General features: G+C 42.8%; 1 protein-coding gene across 2 annotated transcripts in view; it reads left to right on the forward strand.

The window, feature by feature from the left end:
* The window catches only part of CACUL1 (CDK2 associated cullin domain 1), a 37,314-nt gene extending 23,779 nt beyond the window's left edge, over positions 1-13,535 (forward strand). Inside the window, exons 8-10 of one of the 2 annotated variants that reach the window (XR_005750786.1) lie at positions 6,325-6,489; positions 10,734-10,777; positions 13,338-13,386. Coding sequence is in view for 1 of the 2 variants with exons in the window: in XM_040361482.1 (XP_040217416.1) it covers positions 10,734-10,777; positions 13,338-13,372 (79 nt within the window). In the remaining variant the exon portion in view is untranslated. Of the gene's footprint in view, positions 1-6,324; positions 6,490-10,733; positions 10,778-13,337 lie in introns of both variants that reach the window. The other variant, XM_040361482.1, reaches the window with a different exon arrangement.
* The last annotated feature ends 9,259 nt before the right edge of the window (positions 13,536-22,794 follow it).

Genomic DNA, 22,794 nt, shown 5'->3' on the forward strand with positions numbered 1-22,794 from the left:
CTGGTCCTTTTTGGCTACATGAAATTTGCCATCTTCCAGCAGTTGGGTCTTTAGTGCTCAAGGTTTAATCTCGTACTAGAGTCTGGTTGTCCTTGCTGGAGGTACAACACCTTAAATCTCAAACACGCGGAGCAGTCCTGCTATACCAGGTCCTTCCAGCTCACAAGCCACTAAGAATTCCGGGGCAGTCTGCAGTGTTTCCCCTGAAGATACTGTGACGGACTGCCTGGAATGTTTTAGTCTCTAGATTCTTTGGAGTCTTCTTTAACTCTATTGGCTGTGGCTCCCTCCTTGGTTCTAAAACAGGAGGATTTCTCTGCAGTTATGCAGGATTTTGATTGATGACTCTGATTGCAAAAGCCATAAGCGTACCTCAATGCCTTGCCCGGCTGATTCATTATCTGCCCTACCTGTAGCCTTTGAGATTGTTCCTGATTAGTCACAGGCAGCTGCTATAAATTCCAAGCTGAGAGACACTATATTGGCTTTTGATGTGGCACATGCCAGCCTAAAGATGGAGGAACAGCCAACCGCTTCCTGCAGTGCTACTACCAGCCTATGATCCTTGGCAGGGTCTATTAAAACTTCCCATGTACACCCTGTTCCCAGGGTGTACATGTATAGCAATCCAATACATGTTTGAGGGTATCTTTATTAGGAAGTTGACTGTTCCCACAGTTGATCTGGCAGTGTCCTCATAAGGTACTGACAAATCCTGTGGAGGATGCACCAGTATTTAAAGCGGCGGACCACCCTAAAAAAAAAAAAAAAAAAATAGCCAAAAAGGCTACAATTTTTTTTTATTTTTTATATATTTTTTTATACTTGCCCGAAATGTCTGTTACTAGGCAGATCACCCTAATCTGCCAATGCCTCATCCGCGATGGTCTTCTTTCTTCTCCTCCTTGTGCTTCCTCCTGGGAAATGGGGAGCGGTGTCTTCTGGGACCTTATGTGTGTCCCCGGAGACATCCGCCCATTCAAATAGCGCCTCGCGCATGCACAGCAGGGAACCGGGAAGTGAAACCACAATGCTTTACTTCCTGATTCCCTCACCGAGGATGGCGGCGGGGGAGCCGAGATCCGAGCGATTGCTCAGCTTCGGCTGCCGACATCGCGGGCACTCTGGACAGGTAAGTGTCCTTATTAAAAGTCAGCAGCTACAGTGTTTGGAGCTGCTGACTTTTAAATTATTATTTTTTTAACGCCGGACCTCCGCTTTAAGGATCCCATAAATAAAGGTTCTGAGATCCTTTTCCAAACCCTGTTTGCTGTAGCAGATCCTGCTTCACAACCTGTTTGGCAGTGTAGTTAGATTGTCAAACATTAGGTGAATGGACAAAACTCATGGCAAGGGATCCAGCTTTATTCCATCCGAATCCTTTATGGAGTGATTCGAGTTCATCCCAACAGCTCTTTAGTACTGTGTATTGAAGTTAGTGGATGTCTCCTGTCTTCTTCTTTTCCAGATTAGTCCATCCTTTACCATGCAGAGAAAAATTAGGTACAATGCAGAGAAAAACACTGCGCATGATCTTTTGAGGGACAATGTCTGTTCAGAACTTCTTTGGACACCCTCATGGAGGATGTTACTGAGGATGAGAATACTCATCCACCGTAGCAGAAAAAGTCTAGTACTAAAGCTAGGAAGAATTGCCCCCGTTCTGAGGCCAAAAGGAGTTTCGTTCATTACTCTCAGTTCTCAACCTCTAAAAGCAAAACCCAACCCAGGAGCTGAGATTTACTGTAAACCTTGTGTCCTTAAACCTTTCAGCGATCCCAATTTACAAATTGGGGGGCCATCATCTTGCATGCCTGGGTATGGGAGTTGGTTTCCATGGGGTAAAAACTAGAGTTTCAGTCCCAGCCCCCTCCCTGCGTTATTTCAACCTTTTAGTGTCACCATACAAATAAACAGGTCTCCATATAGCCCTTGCAGGTCTTTTGGAGCAAGTAGTTATCGCCTAGGTTTTTGTGGCAGAAAGGTTTCAGGAATTTTATTTTAACTAGGGATCGGCCGATGTTGTTTTTTCGGTGTCGATACATTACCAATATTTTTGCCACCTCTACTGCTGATTATATTTGCCGATATTTTGTACATTTAAAAAAAAAAAAAAATCACTGTTATTTTACATTTTTTTTTTTTTTGTTTTATCACTCTTTTATTGCTGTTACGAGGAATGTAAACATCCCTTGTGATAGTAATAGGTATTGACGGGTACTCTTTATGGAGAGATCTGGGGGTCTATAAGACCACCAAATCCCTTCTCTGCACTTGAAAGTATTCAAAATGTCAAGATCTGCGTTTTTGAATACTTTATCTTTTAAAACTGGCGCCTTTAAGGTGCCAGTAACCCGGGAAGTGGTGTCATGACATGGCTTTTGTGCTACTAGATCCGAGACCTGAACGAAGCATCGGCCTTGTTCAGGTCTTCGGCCAGCCGGTGGACATGTACACCGACTGGTTGCTCGGGCCTTCCGATGGGATGGGAGAGCCCGGGGTGGGTGGCGGGAGGGGGAGTTGTCCTCTCCCACTGCTTGTAATAACAGCTGAACAACTGCTGAGCTGCATCTGTTATTACAATAAAGCTGACAGTCCACTCTGAAGAACGGTACTGGTGTTATGCATGCAGCTGCATGCATTACCCCGGTAAAACCCCTTGAAGCAATATCGGTAATATCAGTCAGTTTTTTTGGCCGATACTTCTGAAAAAGTGAATATCGACGGCACAGATAATCGGTCGATCCCTAATTTTAACCTTTTCACTGTTACAATGGGATCCATCAGGTCTGCTATAGCCTCCTTTCATCAGGGAGACTTGCTGGCCTCTGTAGACATCAATAACATGTATCTGCGTGTCCCTATTTCAGTAGTATGTCGGAACATCCTTTGCTTTGCTATGGATCCTCAACACTTCCTGTTTGTGATCCTGCTGTTCAGCCTGTCCTTAGAAACCCTAATGCCACGTACACACGATCATTTTTCTGCATGAAAGAAACTACTTTTTTAAAAACGTAATTTAAAATGATCGTGTGTGGGCTTCACATCATTTTTCGGCTTTGTCGTTTTAAAAAATGTAGTTTTTCGGGTAGTAAAAAATTATCGTGTGTGGGCTAAAACAACGTTTTAAACCCGCGCATGCTCAGAAGCAAGTTATGAGACAGGAGCGCTCGTTCAGGTAAAACTACTGTTCATAATGGAGTAAGCACATTCATCACGCTGTAACAGACAGAAAAGCGCAAATCGTCTTTTACTAACACGGAATCAGCTAAAGCAGCCCAAAGGCGAATAGAACTTCTCCTTTAGAGTGCCGTCTGACGTGTTGTACGTCACCGCGCTTTGTTCATCCTTTTTTTTTTTTAAACGATGGTGTGTGGGCAACGTCGTTTTTAATGATGAAGTTGGAAAAACGTTGTTTTTTTCCATGCCGAAAAATGATCGTGTGTACGCGGCATAAGTGTTTTCTAAAGTTCTAGCCTCTGTCTTTGCACAATTATTCTCACAGGAAATCTCCATTATGGGGTGTCTAGATAATCCTTGTGTTGAAGGAACAGCCCTAAAAAGTAACGTGATCACTTTTACAGTACCAACAAAGAGCCAAGCCCCTCTTGCCCCTCTGGTGCCAGACTCTCCTGATCTTTCAGGGAGCCCGGGACCATGGAAAAATTCCCCAATATATTGTGCAAGAGTAGATCCAGGAACGCGTGGGTGTTTTAAATCAATTTTCTAGAAAAAAATCTAGATTTTTAACGTGCGCAAAATGTTTTTTAAATTGCCCTGGTAGACAGATGGTTAAAGAAGAATTATTTATATATTTAGCATTATTCAGTTCCTGATGGGGGGGTACATGTAGTACTTCTCCCCATTCACCCAAGTGCCTTGTAAAACCAACTGCGAGTTTGCTTTAGTCACTTGCAAAACCGATTCACCTGACACCAAGAACCAGGTTGTCTCTGACCTGTTGGCTCAAGAATCCAGCTCTGGAGCTGGGGAAATCCTTCCTTCTGACCTCTTGAAAGATTATCACAATGGATGCCATCTTGCCAGGCTGAGAAGGAGTCCTAGACACCTTGTTGCAGCAGGGGATTTGGTAGGCAGAGGAATTCCAACTCTATGAGCAACATACTGGAGCTATGGGCAATGTCGTTGGGACATCCTGACTTGAGGGTATTCTGATCACAGAATGCTATGTCAATGGTGTACATCAGCCATTTGTTAGGAGCCAAAAGTCATGCTGTGGCAACAAAAGGTAGCGAGAATTTTGTCCTAGGCACAGCTTTGTGCTCCAGCCTTGTTCGCTGTTGACATTCCAGCCTTTTATAATTGGCAGGCAGAGTACCTCAGCCAGCAGCACCTGGATCCAGGGCAATGGTTTCTACTCCAGAGGTGTTCGAGAAACCGTGCTGCAGGTGGGGGTGCTGAATGTGGACCTCCTGTTCTTGAGGTTCACCAACAAGCTTAACAGTTTTGGCCCCAGGTGCAGATTCTCTCTCTGGCGGGAGCTCTGGTAACTCTGTGGGAACAATACCAGATCTGCAGCCTTCCTCTCCTGGAACATCTTCCTCGACTGTTCTTTAGGATCTGGATCTGGGGCATTCCCACGAGATTTATTTATATATATATATATATATATATATATATATATATATATATATATATATATATATATATATATATATATATATATATATATATATATATATATCTCTAGACTGACCCAGGTGGATGTGTTACTCCTGATGTTACTGACCTAAGCAGACACTCCATGGGACCTTCGACATCTTCAGGAACTTCTATCCCAAACATTAGTTTACCTTCCTACTTTACGGTCATTGGGCCAGATAGAGATACGACGGTGTATCTCCTGATACGCCGTCGTATCTCTGAGTTCCGTAGGTCGGATCTATGCGCCTGATTCATAGAATCAGGTTCCGCATAGATCTCCCTAAGATCCGACAGGTGTAAGCAGCGTTGTTTTTTTTACGTCGTTTGCGTTCGGCTTTTTCCGGCATATAGTTACCCCTGCTATATGCGGCGTATCCTATGTTAAGTATGGGCGTAATCCCCGTATCGAATTTTTTATTTTTTACGTCGTTTGCGTATACGGATGGACGTGATTTACGTTCACGTCGAAACCAATGACGTCCTAGTGACGTCATTTAGAGCGATGCAAGCTGGGAAATTTAGCGGACGGCGCATGCGCAGTTCGTTCGGCGCGCGGGCACCCCCTAGCCGCGGAATTTGAATTCCGCCGGGGGATTTACGATACACCGCCGCAACTTTACAGGCAAGTGCTTTCTGAATAAAGCACTTGCCTCAAAAACTTGCGGCGGCGGATCGTAAATCGGATAGGTTACGTGGATCTAAAGATCCGCTAACCTATCTGAATCTAGCCCAGTGACTTTACCATTATGGCTGCTGAAGCCCAGGTCTTGAAGGATGGAGGCGTCTCTAAACTTTTAAAAGTCTACTCTCGCACATAGAAGACTTTGATTGCTTGATGAGAGGAAATAAACTTTTATCCCGGATAATATTCTGCGCGGCATATTCTGACTTTTTTTATGATTAGAGCTGAACCAGCAGTTGTCTGATTACCACCAAGGGTCAAACCTAGCGCTTGAAATCTTGTTCCAGAGACTGCTAACCTCTCATTCTTTAAAGTGTTGTGTCATTAAACCCAGACTATGAAAAACTCTCATTACATGCTATATAACAGAGTGTTCATACTCACAAAGCCACTAAAGCATTAAAGCATTTGTTTTGTGTAGAGTAACATATACCTGGTTGATCATGCCTTCAGCTGTCCCTCCCATCTATTGTGTCGCAGATCTACAGGTTGTGTAGATCAGCATGCTCCAATATCAGTTCCCTTCTAAGCTTTTCCCTTTCTTTCCTGATCTGCAGCTTACATGACTATAGAGTCACACATGTGGGCGTATACACAGTGGTAAATGACACTCCCCTCCCTCCTCCATGTTCTCCTATTGCTAAACACTATGGAGGCAGTATATAGTATGCCGATTGATTACATTCAATAAAGAATTCACAAAACCGCTTAGTCTTATCTAAATCCGTATTAAATATATCAAATGTAATTGCTAATACTTATAAAGTAAAAGGAGCCTCAGATGCAGATGCTGTCTGAACAAAATAAAAGCTAGTGTCAATTATTTTTGACTCCGCCTACACCATATTAATGCACAAAAAAGACACATTTTATGTTCAATAAAGATTTATTGGGAGCTGTAAAACAGATATTTTGATATTTACAATCTAATTTTGATTTTTTTTTTTTTTGTGTTTTTTTTGTTGTTTTGTTTTTAGTCAAGTGACCGGCACAGCACCAATCAGGGCTGGCCAGACACAGGCTCATACTGTAGAGGGCACACATCAGCAGAGTAATAGAAGCCCCTCCTAAAGATCTTTTCCTGCAGATGCCAAAGAACAGGGAAAGATCATGTGACCACACAACAGCGCTGCAGGAATAAGGTACTTAGAGGGGGGAAAAAAACAAAATGCAGTGGCATGATATGATATATGTGAATGAATTATGGCAATTAACACGTCTCTGTTTAGTATCACTTTAACCACTTCCTCCAAAGGGACGTACCCGTACATCCTCTGGTTGAAGTGGTTATATCGGGGCCATGGCTGCCCCCAGTATCGCTTTTTTTTCTGCCAGTGATGCTCTTTCATGTAAAAGTAAAAGCTAAAAAGCCACTGGATTGCTGTTAAATGTGGCAGAGAGGGTCCCACCACCTTCCTATGCTCTCCCATCCCACCAGGGAGCCTGGGAATGAAACCAGCAGCTCCACCGGCTTACCATAGAGATAACAGAGGACCGAAAATGTCACTAATCATCTCTATGGTCTAAGCCAACCGGTCACGGTCTAATGTAAACAGGCTCTAATCAGACATATCTCGGTTTGATCAGAAGCTTTTTAACAACAGGGGAAAGATCTGGGGTGTAATAGACCCCTGTTGTCTCAGTAAAAAGTGCCTGTCTCTACCCATGCTATTATCGGGGATGTTGTTCATCCCTTGTGATAGCAATAAAGTTGATAACAAGGAAAAAAAAATGTAAAGAGGCTGTGTTAAAAAAAAAAAAAGAATAATAAATAAATGGAAATAAAATAAATAACAAAATATATATTTTTTTTAAAGCGCCCCTTTCCCCCCATGCTCGGGCGCAAAAGGCGAACGCATATGTAGGTCGGTCACGCATATGTAAACAATGTTTGCACCAAACGTATCGTTGCAAATGTTATAACGAGAGCAATAATTCCAACACCAGACCTCCTGTGCAACTGTAAACTGGTAGCCTGTAAAGGCTTATAAAGCCTCTCCTATGGAAATGTTTAACCATCTCACTACCGGACACTTACACCCCTTCCTGCCCAGGCCATTTTTAAGCTTTCAGCATTGTTACACTTTGAAAATTGCGCGGTCATGCTACACTGTATGTACATTTTTTTTTTTTTATCATTTTCTTCCCACAAATAGAGCTTTCTTTTGGTGGTATTTATACACTGCTGGGTTTATTATAAAAAAAAAAAAAAAAAGACTAAACATTTTGAAAGAAAACAACGTTTTTCTTAGTTTTTGTCAGTAAATTTTGAGCCACCTCTGTTCAGGTGTAATGTCCTTCAAGTGACTTCCTTCACTGCAGGCAGTTCCCACTTATCTGTTCTTTATAGTGTTTTTGCTTTGTCGCCCACTCCTCGGTTGGGCTGCTTCTGGTCATCCCAAATGTCTCTGAATCCTGTGTCCTTCAATGAACGAGAAAGAATCCGTTTTTTGTACTTGCTGTAAAATCCTTTTCTTGGAGTTCATTGTGGGGCACCGATCCCTGCCCTCTGTGTTTTATGATCTTGCTGTCGGCACTGCTTTGTTACAAGGTATGCTGGATGGGGGAGGGGCTATACCAGGCTGGTCACTGTTTTTTTTGTTTGCTAGTGTCCTACTACTCTGGTCAGCAGCAGTAAAACCCAAATGTCATGCACCCCCCAATAAACCAAGAACAAAAATGTATGGCAAGTACAAAAATCCTATTATGTATTTAAGCCCCTTTTAGATGAAGGTTTTAGAAACCTTAATTTTCCTCTATGGAGCACCGAGTGTAAACTGACGTGTCTAGACTAAAAAAGGTGTGCACTGTTCTTTTTTAAGTGTATGAATTGGTGAATAAGTGCAATAAAGCAAATAAGTCTTGAAAACTACTAATACATGAAATCACAAAATATATGTACAAGATAAGCAATAATTTCCAAAATATATGCAAATTAATAAAATACAGCGACTCTTGGGCTGGGTTCACACATATGCAATGCGGGGGCAACCACAGCGATTCCTGTGCGGGTTCCCACATTGCATCTAACTCGCAGGCAGTTCACACTACTCTCTGCGAACCAGTGCGGGTTTCTGTAGAAAGTTAATGACACCCTCAAATCGGTTCGCAGAACGCAGTGCGAACTGTAGAATCGTGGATTCCAATGGAGATCAAAAAAGGGTCCTGCACCATTTTGGTGCGAATACAATGCAATTTCAGCCAAACTGTATGGTTGAATTCGCTTCACACAGACATTGCATGTGACTTGCACAGCAATGCGGTGCGAATCACATGTGGTGTCTGGCATCGCATTAGTGTGAACCCAGCCTTAATGATATAGGGCTAGATTCAGATAGCCCGCCGTAACTTTGTGCGGGCGTAGCGTATCTCAGATACGATACGACGCCGTTACTTTGTGAGGCGGTTTCTGTATTCACCAAGAACCAGCGCCCTAAGTTACGGCGGCGTAGCGTAAATCTGCCGGCGTAAGCGCGCCCAATTCAAATTGTGAAGAGGTGGGCGTGTTTTATGTGAATAAATCATGACCCCACGTAAATGACGTTTTTGACTAACGGCACATGTGCCGTCCGTGAACGTAACCCAGTGCGCATGCTCCAAATTAACCTGCAAAAAGCCAATGCTTTTGACGTGAGCGTAAATTACGCACAGCCCTATTCGCGAACGACTTACGCAAACGACGTAATCGATGGAAAATTTGACGCTGGCCCGACGTCCATACTTAACATAGGATACAATACGCCTCATATAGCACGGGTAACTTTACACCGGAAAAAGCCTAACGTAAACGACGTAAAAAAATGCGCCGGGCGGACGTATGTTTCTGAATCGGCGTATCTACCTAATTTGCATATTCCTTGCGTAAATCGACAGAAGCGTCACCTAGCGGCCAGCGTAAATATGCAACTAAGATACGACCGCGTAAGAGACTTACGCCAGTTGGATCTTAGCCAAATTCCGGCGTATCTTGTTTTCTGATTACAGAAAGAAGATACGCCGGAGCATCCTAGAAGTTACGCGGCGTATCAATAGATACGCCAGTGTAACTTCTATCTGAATATACCCCATAAAGTCCACCACAAAAGTCCCCTGATATAATACAAAGTCTTTGTGCAGTTAATGGTAAATAAAGTGATGTAAAAATTTTAATTTCACAGTGCTTCAGTGCTCTGACATGCTTCTTTAAAAACAATGAAAAAGAGGAAGGCCACTTACCAAAAAGAGTTGCACAAACTCCATCTCCTGGCAAGAGGCTCCCATTGGCAACAAATTCCCAGTGTATTTAATCAGTAGACAGCAATGGACTATGAGAACCTGGTGCCTTTATGGCATCAAAGAGTCAATCTCTGCAAGAGCATATGTGAGATGCAAGGAAAAACCTCATGCAATATAGCCAAAGTATTAAAAAAAAAAAAAAAAGAGAGTTACACTTCCATTTAGGCAATATTGAAAGGCATCAATGTAAAAAATAAAAACCACACTGGCTGCAGTGTCTCCTGACCCGGCGGTACGTGATGACGTAACATACACTCCACCCAATGCGTTTCCTCAAAACTGTGGTCCTCTGGGTCCTTGGAGGTCTCTGTGGAGTTGCGGGTGTAAACGGACATGTCTGTTTACACCTGCCAACATCCAATCTGATCCGCTAAAACAGATGGATGGGGATCCATTCCTCTTCCATTCAGTGGATTAGTTCGCATGGCAGTCGGGTGTAAACGCAGGTGGTCTGTTTACATCTGACCACTCCTAGGGGAGAGCAGGCTCTGTCCATGTCCACTCTGCATAAATGGACATAGTCCTCATCCCCCTTCTCAATGGGGATGAGCGGACAGATCCCTGTTGAGCAAGTGGATCGCAGGTGTAAGCCGCCCAGTGTGAATGGACCCTTAAGAGAGGATGCAGCTCTAAAAAAAAAAATAGTTTTCCTGCTGCTGTATTCAATGATCACAATGGGGGATGTTCACTCATACAGGATACAGTTAATTGACATATATTACCTATTGGTGTATTCAGAGAACATGAGTGGGAATGTTATTTATTTATTTATATATATATATATATATTAGAGATGATGCAGCTCATCGTCATGCAATCTCTTATGACCTATTCATAGATTTGGAGGGGAAATGTTATGAATGTCAGTGATGATGCAACTCTTCAACAAATATTGTTTTCTTAATGCTGTATTCAAAGATATGTCAGGGAAATCGTATATATTAGAGATGATGTAGCTAATCTGTGTATGATTCATTGTGCAGTGCTGTGGAAAGCAGTGATGGTTTGTAAAGTGTAGTAAGCTGCATCTGCCAATCAGATTTTAGCACAGTCAGAATGAAAATATTGCTTTGGCATCATTCCATTCTCATCTTCTCCTTTCGCCCTGCAGAGGAGACCAGTCCCGGAAAAGAGCTGGAGACGACTTGTCATACAGTAAGTGTCCCCACATCAGTTTTACTTCTGCACCACATGGTATGATGTCAGCGTGGGGACTACTTGGTTTATACCTCCAGCAGGAACGTTTCTTTCAAAGAAAAAAAAAAAAAATTAAATAAATGCAAATTTTTTTGCTGGTAAAAAAAAACATGCATTCTTTTTTTTTTTTTTTGAGCCTGTAACGCATTGCACTGGCGATCAACAGATCACTGGTGCCATGCAGGTCTCCAGCAGATCTGTCAGTGTATCTGCTACCCTGTACATCCCGTATGGGCAAGCAGATACAATCTGACAGTAAGCATGAATGAATGCATGACTGAGCTGTGGAGCACTGTGGTAGTTAAAGCGCAAATTTTTATTTTTTTTATTTTTAAGTCAGCAGCTACAGATACTGCAGCTGTTGACTTTTAAAATAAGGACACTTACCTGTCCTGGGTGCCCGCAATGTCAGCACCCGTAGCCGATCAATCCCTCGACCCTTGGATGCTGCCGCCGCCGCCATCTTCGGGGCTTCACTTCCTGCTTCCCTACTGCGCATGCACGACGCCACTGGTCCCAGCTGTCTTCTGGGAACGGTGTGCCTCCCAGAAGACAGCGGAGGGGACGGGAAGTGGCGCAGATACCCGCGGGTGGCTCAGGTATCTATGTCTGGAATGTGACACTGGAGGGGGGGGAGGGTTCCGAAAAGCGTAAGTTCCATTTTTGGGTGGAACTACGCTTTAATTGAAAACTACAAACTGAAGGCTGCAGGGCCTTGTAGCTTTCAATGCACATAGCCCTGTCAGTCGGTGATGCGGCAGCTAGCAGGGAGGGAGAAGAAACTGTCATGGCAGAGATCGGGGGCTGCAGGGGTCGGTCCGTTTGTGACATGTTACAACCTGAATATGGTTACCAAAGGTGAACTTACTCTTTAAAGCTGAACTCTTGTCCCTGCTGCGACGTTGTTTTTTTGCTGCCTGGAGTGGGGATTTTGGTGCATAATGCAGATCTTTGTCTGATTTGTACTTCACTTTGGGAGGGTTGTATTGCACACAGAGTGTGATGGAATGTTCTGTGTGCGCTGTAGTAAAGAGAACCAGTCCCTATAGTTGTATGGCAGCTGCCAGTGTACTCATTTATTTTGAAAGATGCAGCATCTGTGGTTATAATACTTATCCTATAGTTCTTAAAGTGTAAGTTTAACTTTATTGAAAATCTGTAAATTGAACTTACACCGGATCCCGTCCCAGGCAACCCCGCGATCACACGCTGTAAGACAACGGTTCGTCGCTTTAGAGCTCTGAGAAACGATTGGAGGGAAGACACCCCCCCCCCCCCCCCCTTTTACACAACACACAGGAACAAAGCTGAGGCTGTCAATCAGCTGGAGCTCCTTCCCTGTTCCCATTTTCTCTTGGTTGAAAACTTGTCATTAGTAGTACTCCATATTCCCATCACACACATTCTTGGATAAAGCTCTAAAACAGGGATCCTCAAACTACGGCCCTCCAGCTGTTGCGGAACTACACATCCCATGAGTCATTGTAAAACTCTGACATTCACAGACATGACTGGGCATGATGGGAATTGTAGTTCCTGAACAACTGGAGGGCCGTAGTTTGAAGACCCATGCTCTAAAAGTTTTGGGTGCTGCAGCAACCACCAGCTAGAGACTGGATCATAAAGCCACAATGAGGATATTTTCCAGCATACCACGGATCATCAAGTAGAGCCCAAAATATTTTTATTGAAGCATGATCACATCGCCAAAAGGTAGTGCAACATTTTTGCAGTCTCACATGACCCCTTCACCTCCTCACATACCTGAAAAACGGGGTCCTGCGTGACTCCGAAACGTTGCATTATCTTTTGGCAATGTGATCAGGCTTCAATAAAAATCCTTTGACTCTACTTGATGATCCGTGGTATGCTGACACATATCCTCATTGAGGAAAACTTGTCAGACTTGACTCATGATGATAGAGGAAGGGAGCAGCAGACAGAAATTACACTTAGTGCTCTTAATTGAGACAAGTACACACTACAGAGCAGTGGTTCTCAACTCCTGTCCTCAGGACCCACTAACAGGCCAGGTTTGCAAGATAACTGAATTACATCACAGGTGATACCATTTGCTGCTCAGTGATTGCAGTATTCTCGTCTGCATCTCCCCAAGGCAGGGGTAGGCAACCAGTAGCCCTCCAGCAGTTGTGGAACTACATTTACCATGAGGCATTGCAAGACTGGCAGTTACAATTGCTTCCAGAGGCATGATGGGACATGTAGTTCTGCAACAGCTGGATGGCCCCAGGTTGCCTACCCCTGCCCCAAGGTAATACTTCTGGCCTGTTAGTGGGTATTGAGGACAGGAGTTGAGAACCACTGCTATAGAGGGATATGCTTTGTTCATATTTCATGTCTGAGGTTTACAACCACTTTAAAGATTAAACTCCTCTATACACCTTTGTATTCCTGGCTCCCATGTGTGTATCTTACAGAGCCCCAGCTATTCCCACCTACTTGCTCAAAGTCTTTGTGAGGATAGCGTTTAACTCTTAACCCCCTTTTTATCTTCCAGGTGGTTCCTGCAGCGGCTCTCAGAACTACAGATAAGAGCAGGGGTCCTTGGTGATCGATCGTACATGGGCCCTGTATTCCAGCGTCATGGAATGTTGTGACTGCTGTGATTTCTCCTGACCTCTCCCACCAAACGCTGGCTGATGTGGACATTGAGTTGAAGAGGAGTGTTTTTTTTTAGATGTATATATATATAAATGTTTTTTTTTTTTTATTAAAGAAAACTTGAACTTTGCTGCTACAGACATGTGATTGTTGAGGATGGACCCTCAGCAATGGATCTGCTTTGTACAGGATGACTCCTTTCCCTAACCAGTACCCAGTCTCACTTTCCTGTCCTGCGTTGTCCCCTCCAGGTGCTTTACCTTTTAGGTGTCCAATTGGTTTCTCTTTATGGGTGGCAAGTTCCGTGTGCTGCGTTTTAGTTGCTGCGTTCTGTATAAAAAGATAGGAAATGACCCTGTAAGTGTTCCATATTCTCATATCTGTAAATATAAAACTCCTGGTGGGTTATTGCAGAACACTCCCAGTTCATTGCACCTGTATTTTTTTTATTAATTTCCTGGACATCATCAGTCAGTGTAAACCAGTCCTTCATGACAGCACAGTCTGTGGAGAATGTGAACAGCCACCATGAGCAATGGACAGTTCTGAAGCTGAACGTGAAACACGTGACATGTGATCGACTTCATAGGAAATTGTTTGAGGAGTTTCCCCCTCCATGTTGGGGAACACATGGACATGGTAACAAGGCTGCCACTGGACACACGGAGGAGGAGGCCACTAGTTAGAAGAAGACTGGCCCCAAAATGTGGACCTGGGTTTCTACAGTTCAGACCAGGATGGCAGCAGATTGTAAATTGACTGTGTGAATATATATATATATCCCCTTCCCATGCTTCCTGCAGACTGCATTGCTCTATAAACTGGTCACTGTTGGATGTGGGTGGTAGCCTTCGTTGGATATCCTGGCTCGTGGCTTCTCATTTCTGCGCTCTGAGATTCAGTTCCGGTTTCTCCTAATTTCTGCGCTCTAAAATTCAGTTCCGGTTTCTCCTAATTTCTGCGCTCTAAAATTCAGTTTGGGTTTCTCCTAATTTCTGCACTCTGAGATTCAGTTCCGGTTTCTCCTAATTTCTGCGCTCTGGGATTCAGTTCGGGCTTCTCCTTATTTCTGGGTTTCTCCTTATTTCTGCGCTCTGGGATTCAGTTCGGGTTTCCTGTCACGCTGCACTTTGTTTTCTCATTTAAAACCGGTAACAGATATATAATGGTCCACGAGAAGAAAGGAGATATTTGTTGGGTTACCTTCTACTGTTTAACACAATGCTTGAGAGTAAACTGGGACAAGCTCCAGTGATGGACTAACATTAGGCTTGTTATAGCTCCTTTATATTCTGTGTGATTCTCTCATAGACAGACAGGTTCGATTCCTTCTGAACAGCAGATTAATCTTCGCCCTCGTTTCCCGCGAGTCTGCAAAAAAATGGCTGAAATATGAGGGCGGTCTGTTAATGATGACCCTGCGAGAAGATTAATCAAAGGATACTGGTTCACTGCTGTACAGGTTCTCATAATAAAACCAGCAGCTGCGTTGTTCTACGCGTTCCCGTCTGTCTGCTGCATTCAAACTGTGGCATGCAATGGACTTCAAGGCATATGCCTAAACCCCCAAGAAGGTGACGCGGCAAATAACGGGGTCAAGAGGATGCTGGGAAAGGTGGTACAGACAATCTGGGGTTAGGAGGACAGAAGACACACCAGAGATTGTTCTGTTGTGAGATCTATATTTGTTACATATTGTGCACTATTTCTATAACTGAATGAAAAATAAATATTTATCATCTGTACAATATAGAGGGTGCGTTGCAGTCTACCAGTATTCCCAGTTTATTGCAGTGTTTCCTTTTTTGGGGGGTTCTCACACTGGTATTGGGGTACCAGCTAAATCGCATCTTGCAGAATTCAGAGTTGGCTGTTCTTGTGTTCTGAGCAATGTCAGAATGTAATATACCAAGGGACAATACTTATAACTTGTACACAATGACAGATGCAATTCACAGAAATATAATGCATGCTATAATTTCATTAATGTGCATTTCTTTTCTTTTTTTTTTTTTAAGTTACAAAAAAGTTATTGTATAGGATGCAGTCTGGATATTCATAGACCTTATGTTCTAAGCTGCTACCTTTCAGATGATTTGACACTGTCAAAGCTTTTGGACACCTTCCTTTGGGCATTCCCCTATAACCATACCCAACTCACTGAAACTTCAGTTTTTTTGCTAGTGTCCTTAGGTGATGGATCTTTTCTTCCCTATGGAGAAGTTTTTGTATTTCAAAAAAAAAAAATGATAAATGTGGCACGAACACAAACCTTAATCAACATATATAGCATGAAATAATTTCAAAAATTGCAAAATCAAAAATGCAGCTGCCGCTTTTAAGTGGTATGACCGCTCTCAAAACTGAAATGAGCAAAAGTAAGGTGCTACTATGTGCTCAATAATGAACCATAAATTAGTCCATACATAAGAAATGTGGAAGAATGAAAAATAATAAGTCCCATCAAGTAAAGGTACATTTTTTTTAAATAACAAACATGTCCTACTTACCTGCTCTGTGCAAGGGTTTTGCACAGAGCGGCCCCCGATCCTCCTTTTCTAGGGTCCCTCGGCGGGGCTCCTGGCTCCTCTTCATTGAGTGCCCCCCACAGAAAGCTGCATTCCATGGGGGCGTGCTCCTGAGTCCTACTGCTGCATCCATTGACATAGACAACAGAACTCGACCCCGACTCCCGTGTCACTGGATTTGATTGATAGCACCAGGAGCCAATGACTCCTGCTACTATCAATCTATCCAATGAGGACCCGAGACAGCGGCTGGAACTGCTGGGCTCATTCTCATCGCTGGAACTATCGGGTTCAGGTAAGGAAAAAGAGGGGCAGCTGCAGCACAGAAGGTTTTTCACCCTAATGCAGGGGTGTCGAACTCAATTTCATCGTGGGCTGCATCAGCATTATGATTGCCCTCATAGGGTCCTGTTCTATCTGTAAGATTAGATGTCCAGCACATCCCCTCCCCATATATTAGATGTCAAGAGCCAACGCACCATCAGAAGTTGAGTCCCCCACTCTCCCTTACATCACAGTGCACCCCCTTTTCCTTATGATGCTACTGGGAAGAAGCTGGATGCATTGCTTGAAAGCAGAAAGTAATGAAATGGCCTGGAGGGCCGGATTCGGCCCACGGGCCTTGTGTTTGACACCTGTGCCTTAATGCATAGAATGCATTAAGGTGAAAAACATTGAGACTTTACAACTCCTTTAAGTCAAAAATTCTTGAGAAGATTCCAGTCACCGTAATGAAAGTATTTGTGCCCTACTCATCAACTCCTTCTTATAGTGCTCTACCAACCGTGTGTGTAAAATGCACACTCAGCAACCGTCAATATAAAATCAGCCTTCAGATATTATCAGCTCCTGCTTCTCCAACCATAAACTGGGACCAGGAGATCTCGTGGTAGTATAGAGGGTTCACCAACCTTGACTCTCCATATAGCTCTCATTAAGGATTACAGAAAACACCCTGAGAAAGTGATACAAAGTATCATTGTGTAGTATTTTAATGTAAATTTATCAGTTGAAAAAATGCATACTTACATTTAATGGTGCTATAGTCGGCACCAACATAAAAAGCCTTCAGTGTATTTCTAGCCGCTCGTTTCGAGCCGGCGTGCATTGCAATGACTGGAAGCTGAGCCAGAGGACAACCCGAAAGTGACGTCAGGCTACGTGTCCGCCATAGTTGACGTCACTTCTGGTTTGTCCTTGGAACGCACGCCAGCTCGAAACAAGTGGCTGGGAATAAAGGCTTATTTATTGATGGTTGGTGAGTGTGCATTTTACACACACGGTTGGTGGAGCACTATAAGAAGGAGTTGATGAGTAGTGCACCAATACTTTCATCACAGTGATTGAAATCTTCTCAAGAAATTTTGACTTCATTTAAAGGGATTTATTATTTTTCATCTTTTAATTTGCATTCTTTCACATTTTTTATGTATGTACTAATTTATGGTTTATTATTGAGCACATAGTACTGTAGTGCCTTACTTTTGCTAATTTCACATAAAAAAAAAAATGTTATGCCTTATTTTGAATTCTTTATCCAACTCTTATTTCAAATTCTTCATTATATTTTATTATAACAATAGTGCATTGAGGTCAGTATAACCTTGGCAACCATACTTAGACCCTACGCTGTAGGGATGGCCTGTAATTTTTCTTCAGACACTAGGTCCTGCCTTGGCGCTCGCCTTGACAGTGAGTGCAACAAATGTAGTTGGCCACAGAGTCCTATACAGGTCCAGGGTTGTGGTCAATTCTTATTGTTACAAGACCCTGAAGACGCCTCTGGGGGTATGACCTTTGTGATAGGAGAAGCCTGGACAATATAGGGACCAGTGACATGCAAAGGTAAGACAGGTTTGTCCTGTTATCAGACCAATACTGTAGGTTTACAGCAAGTATGAAAATCAATATCTCCATTATGTGCAATACACTTATTTTAGTGTCTCCTGGTTCTGTTTAGTCAGGAAAGAGATTTTGCATGCATTCCTGACACCCACACAAATGTGAATGCCGGCTAAATGTCTCAGTTACATTGGTGGTCAGTGTAAATCTTCTCATTACACTGGGGCTCAGTGTGCAATCATTTCATTCACACTAGTGGCCAGTGTAAAGGTCCCCCTTACATTGGTGGTCAGTGTAAATCCCTCTTTACATTGGGGGTTACTGTGAATGCTCCCATTACATTAGTGGTCAGTGTAAATCCCCATTACATTGGTAGCCAGTGTAGAAACTCCTCTATGGCCCAGATTCACAAAAGAGATACGCTCTGTTTTAGGGTCTTCCTAACTATGCGACTGATTCATAGAATCAGTTACGCATAGTTAGCCCTAAGATTCGACAGGTGTAATTGTTTTACACTGTCGGATCTTAGGATGCAATACTGCGGCCGCCGCTGGGGGGAGTTCGCGTCGTAAACCAGCGTCGGGTATGCAAATTGGTAGTTACGGCGATCGACGACGGTTTTTCGCGTTCGCTACGTCGCTGCTAGTCTAGTTTCCCGTTGCAAAGTTAGTCGTCGTTTTAGCTGCCCTAACTTTACACAGCACACGTATGTGCTGTATAAAGTATGGCCGTCGTTTCCGCGTCGAAATTTTAAATTTTTTCCTTCTTGCGTAAGACGTCTGGGAATACGGAAGTACGCTACGCACGTCGCCGTTCGGGAGCATGCGCAGTAGGTCCGGCGCGGGAGCGTGCCTAATTTAAATGGCACACGCCCCTTTGAATTATGCGGGCTTACGCCGGAGGCCGCCGGCGTAATTTTTCACGCAAGTGCTTGGTGAATCAGGCACTTGCGATGAAAACTTGCGGCGGTGTAACGTATCTACGATACGTTACGCCACCGCGATTCTACGTGAATCTGGCCCTATATTGGTAATCATTAAAAAAAATCCAAACTTGCATTTGTGGTCAGTTCAAATCCTCCCTTATATTGGTGGTCCATGTAGAAGCCCCCTTTAAATTGGTGGTGAGTGTAGAAATTCCCCTTTATTGGGTGTTGATGTAAAATCCCCCATTACATTGGTTGTCAGTGTAAATTCTTCATAGCATTGGTGATCAGTGTACATTTCTCTTTACATTGGTGGTAAGTGCAGAATTGCCCTTACACTGGTGGTCACTCAGTGTAAATCCACCTTTACATTGACGGGTGGTGTAAATCCCCCCTTACATTGGTGGTCAGTACAAATCTTTACAATTGTTGTCAGGCTAAATTCCCCCTTACATGAGGTCACTGTATATTCCCCTCTTACACTGGTGGTTGGAGTAAATGCTCTTATTAAATTGGTGTCAGTGTATAAATCCCTCCTTTCTATTGGTGGGTGGCGTAAAATCCCCCATTACATGGTGATCAGTGCAAATTCCCCCTTATATTGATGGTCAGCGTTAATCCCCCCTCACATTGGTGGTCATTGTAAATTCCCAATTACATTGGTAGAATCCCCCACTATATACTTGCCAAAGATTTCCAGCTTAGCTCTACATATTAAAAAAAGGGAGAACTCCGGCGCTATCTGATGGACTGGGAGGGAGAACTGCAGCAGCACCTGTGGATCTGATCCTAACAGAAAAAATGATAATGATGTAAAGTGTGGTAGCTGCACTGTGGGGGTGGAATTGGAAGGGGAAGTGGAAGGCAAGGAGGAATGAAGAGATCGTGGGTGAACTTAAACAGTGAAAGAAAAAAAGAGGGTATCTAATGATACTGAAATGGACAATACAGATAAAAGTGAACGAACACCTGTAATCCTGTAAAGATTTAACAGTGAAAATGCATAGTAAAATTTAGGGCTGCAACTAATGATTATTTTCATAATCGATTAGTTGGCCGATTATTGTTTCGATTAAGTGGATAATAGCCTTAGAAAAAAAAATTGCATTTTTAAAAATTTTGGGCCAATTTGTTGTTGGGCAGATTACCACAAATTGCCACAAAAGCACATTACATGCTTTTCTGCAGCTTCTCCATTGAAGTATATTGAACCAAAAAAAACAAAATAGCACCGTTTTGCATTAAAAAGTCCTTGCCCTTTCCAAATACGCAGCAGCTGAAAAAAAAAAATCATGGATGTGAACGTGTCCCATAAGAAAACATGTGAATGAACTGTAGTGTTTCTGCAAAAAACACCAAAAAACAGAGGTGTGAATCCAGGTCTGAGATGTTTAGTAACATAATGGGGTTAAAAAAAAAAAAAAAATAAGTACAAAAAGAGCAAATAATCGCTACTCTAAGAGGTTTATTTTTTTTACTGTGGGACAGTGAAAGTAATATTTACAGTAGCGATTTTCTTTTTTGTACTATAAAGGGCAAAAAATTTTTTTAACCCCATTATGTTACTGGCCGATTAATCGATTATAAAAATTGTAATCGATTAATTTCATAATCGATTAGTTGCCGATTAATCGATTAGTTGTTTCGGCCCTAGTAAAATTGTTAGTACATATACAAACACCAAAACTTGCATAAAAATAAGTGAAAAAAGAGCAAAAACTGTCAAAATCACACATGTGATAAAGTCCTGTCCATGAATAAAGATCAGATCTAGAAGTCCAGTAATTCCTCCACGGAACACTGTCTAGATGAAACACCTCCACCCAAGATGCAGCGTGCAAAAATGAAATCTTCAGTGATAACACCTGTGAGTGTGCTAGCAGCTTACCTCACGGCTGTTTGTCCAAACAGCTAACAGAGACACTGATTGGAGCTGAATGAGTAGGTTGATAAAACACCTGATTCCTAAGACAGCTCTCAGCGGCCAATGTGTGTCATGGAAAAAAGAAGATATATGCAATGCATATAGCGGGACACTGTAATTCAGAATTGGTCACTGCCTCCTAGCCAATCCCATCCCCCCATCACTGCCACTGATCCCATCAACCCCCCAGCATTGCCAATGATCCCAAGAGTCCTAGAAGTTTTCTGTCTATTGATGGGTCCCCTCACCTCCACAGTCTATGGTGTGCACGCAGTGAGGAGATGATGTGCTGTAACCTTGGTGGTCATTGTAAATTCCCCATTACATTGGTAGAATCCCCCACTATATACATGCCAAAGATTTCCAGCTTTGCTCTACATGATTCAGAATTGGTCATAATGTACCGCCTCCTAACTCATCCCATCCCCCCATCACTGCCACTGATCCAATCAACCCCCCAGCATTAACACTAATCACCCCCCCTCCCCCAGAATTGCCAATGATCCAAAGATTCCTAGGAGTTTTCTGTCTATTGATGGGTCCCCTCACATCCACAGTCCATGGTGTGCAGGCAGTGAGGAGATAATGTGCTGTAACCTTTAGCAACCAATCAGTAAGCAGTAATGCAGTGCACTAACCTCTTGCAACCAACCATTGAGCAGTAAGGATATGCAGTAACCTCTAGGAACCAATCAGTGAGCAGTAATAATGTGTAGTAACCTCTAGCAACCAATTAGTGAGTGGTATAGATGTCCAGTAACCTCTAGCAACCGCTATTGCGAACCCAACCTTAAAAAAATCTTTTAACTTTTTTTTCAACCACGCTAACCATTGTATGTAACTATGTCTAGAGAAACTATTTTGTTAGATTTAAAAATAAAACCCATGTAAGTTTATATTCTTGACTCTTGACTATTCTGTTTGTTTCACGCTGTTTTTACGTATATATGATAATTTCTATGCTTTTTAGAATGAATGGTAGTGCTAAACTCCATAAGAAGGCTCCAGACATCATAACACACTGAATTGGGGGACTAGTATGCTTGGGTCCTCATGGATTTGGCCTGTCTCCTCCTGCCTCACTTCGGGTCTTCCAGACATTTTTTTGTGGATTTCTCCCCCCCCCCCCATACTCTGTAGTGTAGAGAGAAATATTTACCCTAAAAGGCTCTACATAAAGCAGCCTCAAAAATATTTGTCAGATTGTGTAAAATATATTAACCCCCTTATGTGGTTTGTTGTCCATGTTCTGTCTCTAGGACAGAGAGCTAAACTTGTCTGCTCCATAAACTTCAGATACCATATTTCTTTGATCTTAGATTTATTGGAGCCAGGGGAAACTACAAACATCAATCAGTACAATATTGCATATAATGAAGAAACAATGCTCTATAAAACAGAATAAGATAACAAATACAATTGCTGAGGGGACTGCCCTGCTGAAGATACCTAAAATGGTGACTGACTAATTTCCTCAAGAGAAATCTCCCAGAATGCACAGGGTCCTAATAACTTTATTAACACAGTCTAAGAAATTACAGTATGTAACTAATACAAACAGCTAAAATTATACCAAAAAAGGAACAGTAGGTGGCGCCTGCGCTCTGCATAATTAGCTTGGTGTAAATCAAGAAAAAAAACAACATGTTATTAAAGCACATAAACACAAGTAATTCAATGAAGGCCTGGCGGGCAGAACAGTCCAACAGACATAATGGGTTATAAAGGTATACTTGTCTTGAAACTCTTGATACTTTTACGTTGGCTGGAGTCAATGTTTTAAATGGTCTGTGATGCCCAAGGTCGATATTAGGGGCTCTTGACCACTCAGCACTGTGATTGACATCAATTACGCAGTTCTTGCGTCATCCAGATCTCATCTACCATCTCCCGATTGCCAGTAGTTGACCGCGAGCTGTCGGTGGCAGTTTGGTCACAGTTCTGGAGGCGCCTAAGGAGCATGTCCCAGAATAAGACTATTATAGCTATAGAAAAATAAATGCTGAAGGCTGGTGTGTATAGCCTGAAGACAGATATCTGACAAGGGAATTGGCATATCTGACCAACAGCAGATTGAATGAGTTCCCAGTAGAGCAAATTTTTAACAAGCCACTTAAGGCCGGCCATATACAGT

The sequence above is a fragment of the Rana temporaria genome, chromosome 8 (assembly GCF_905171775.1).
Source record: "Rana temporaria chromosome 8, aRanTem1.1, whole genome shotgun sequence".
NCBI classification, from domain to species: Eukaryota; Metazoa; Chordata; class Amphibia; order Anura; family Ranidae; genus Rana; species Rana temporaria.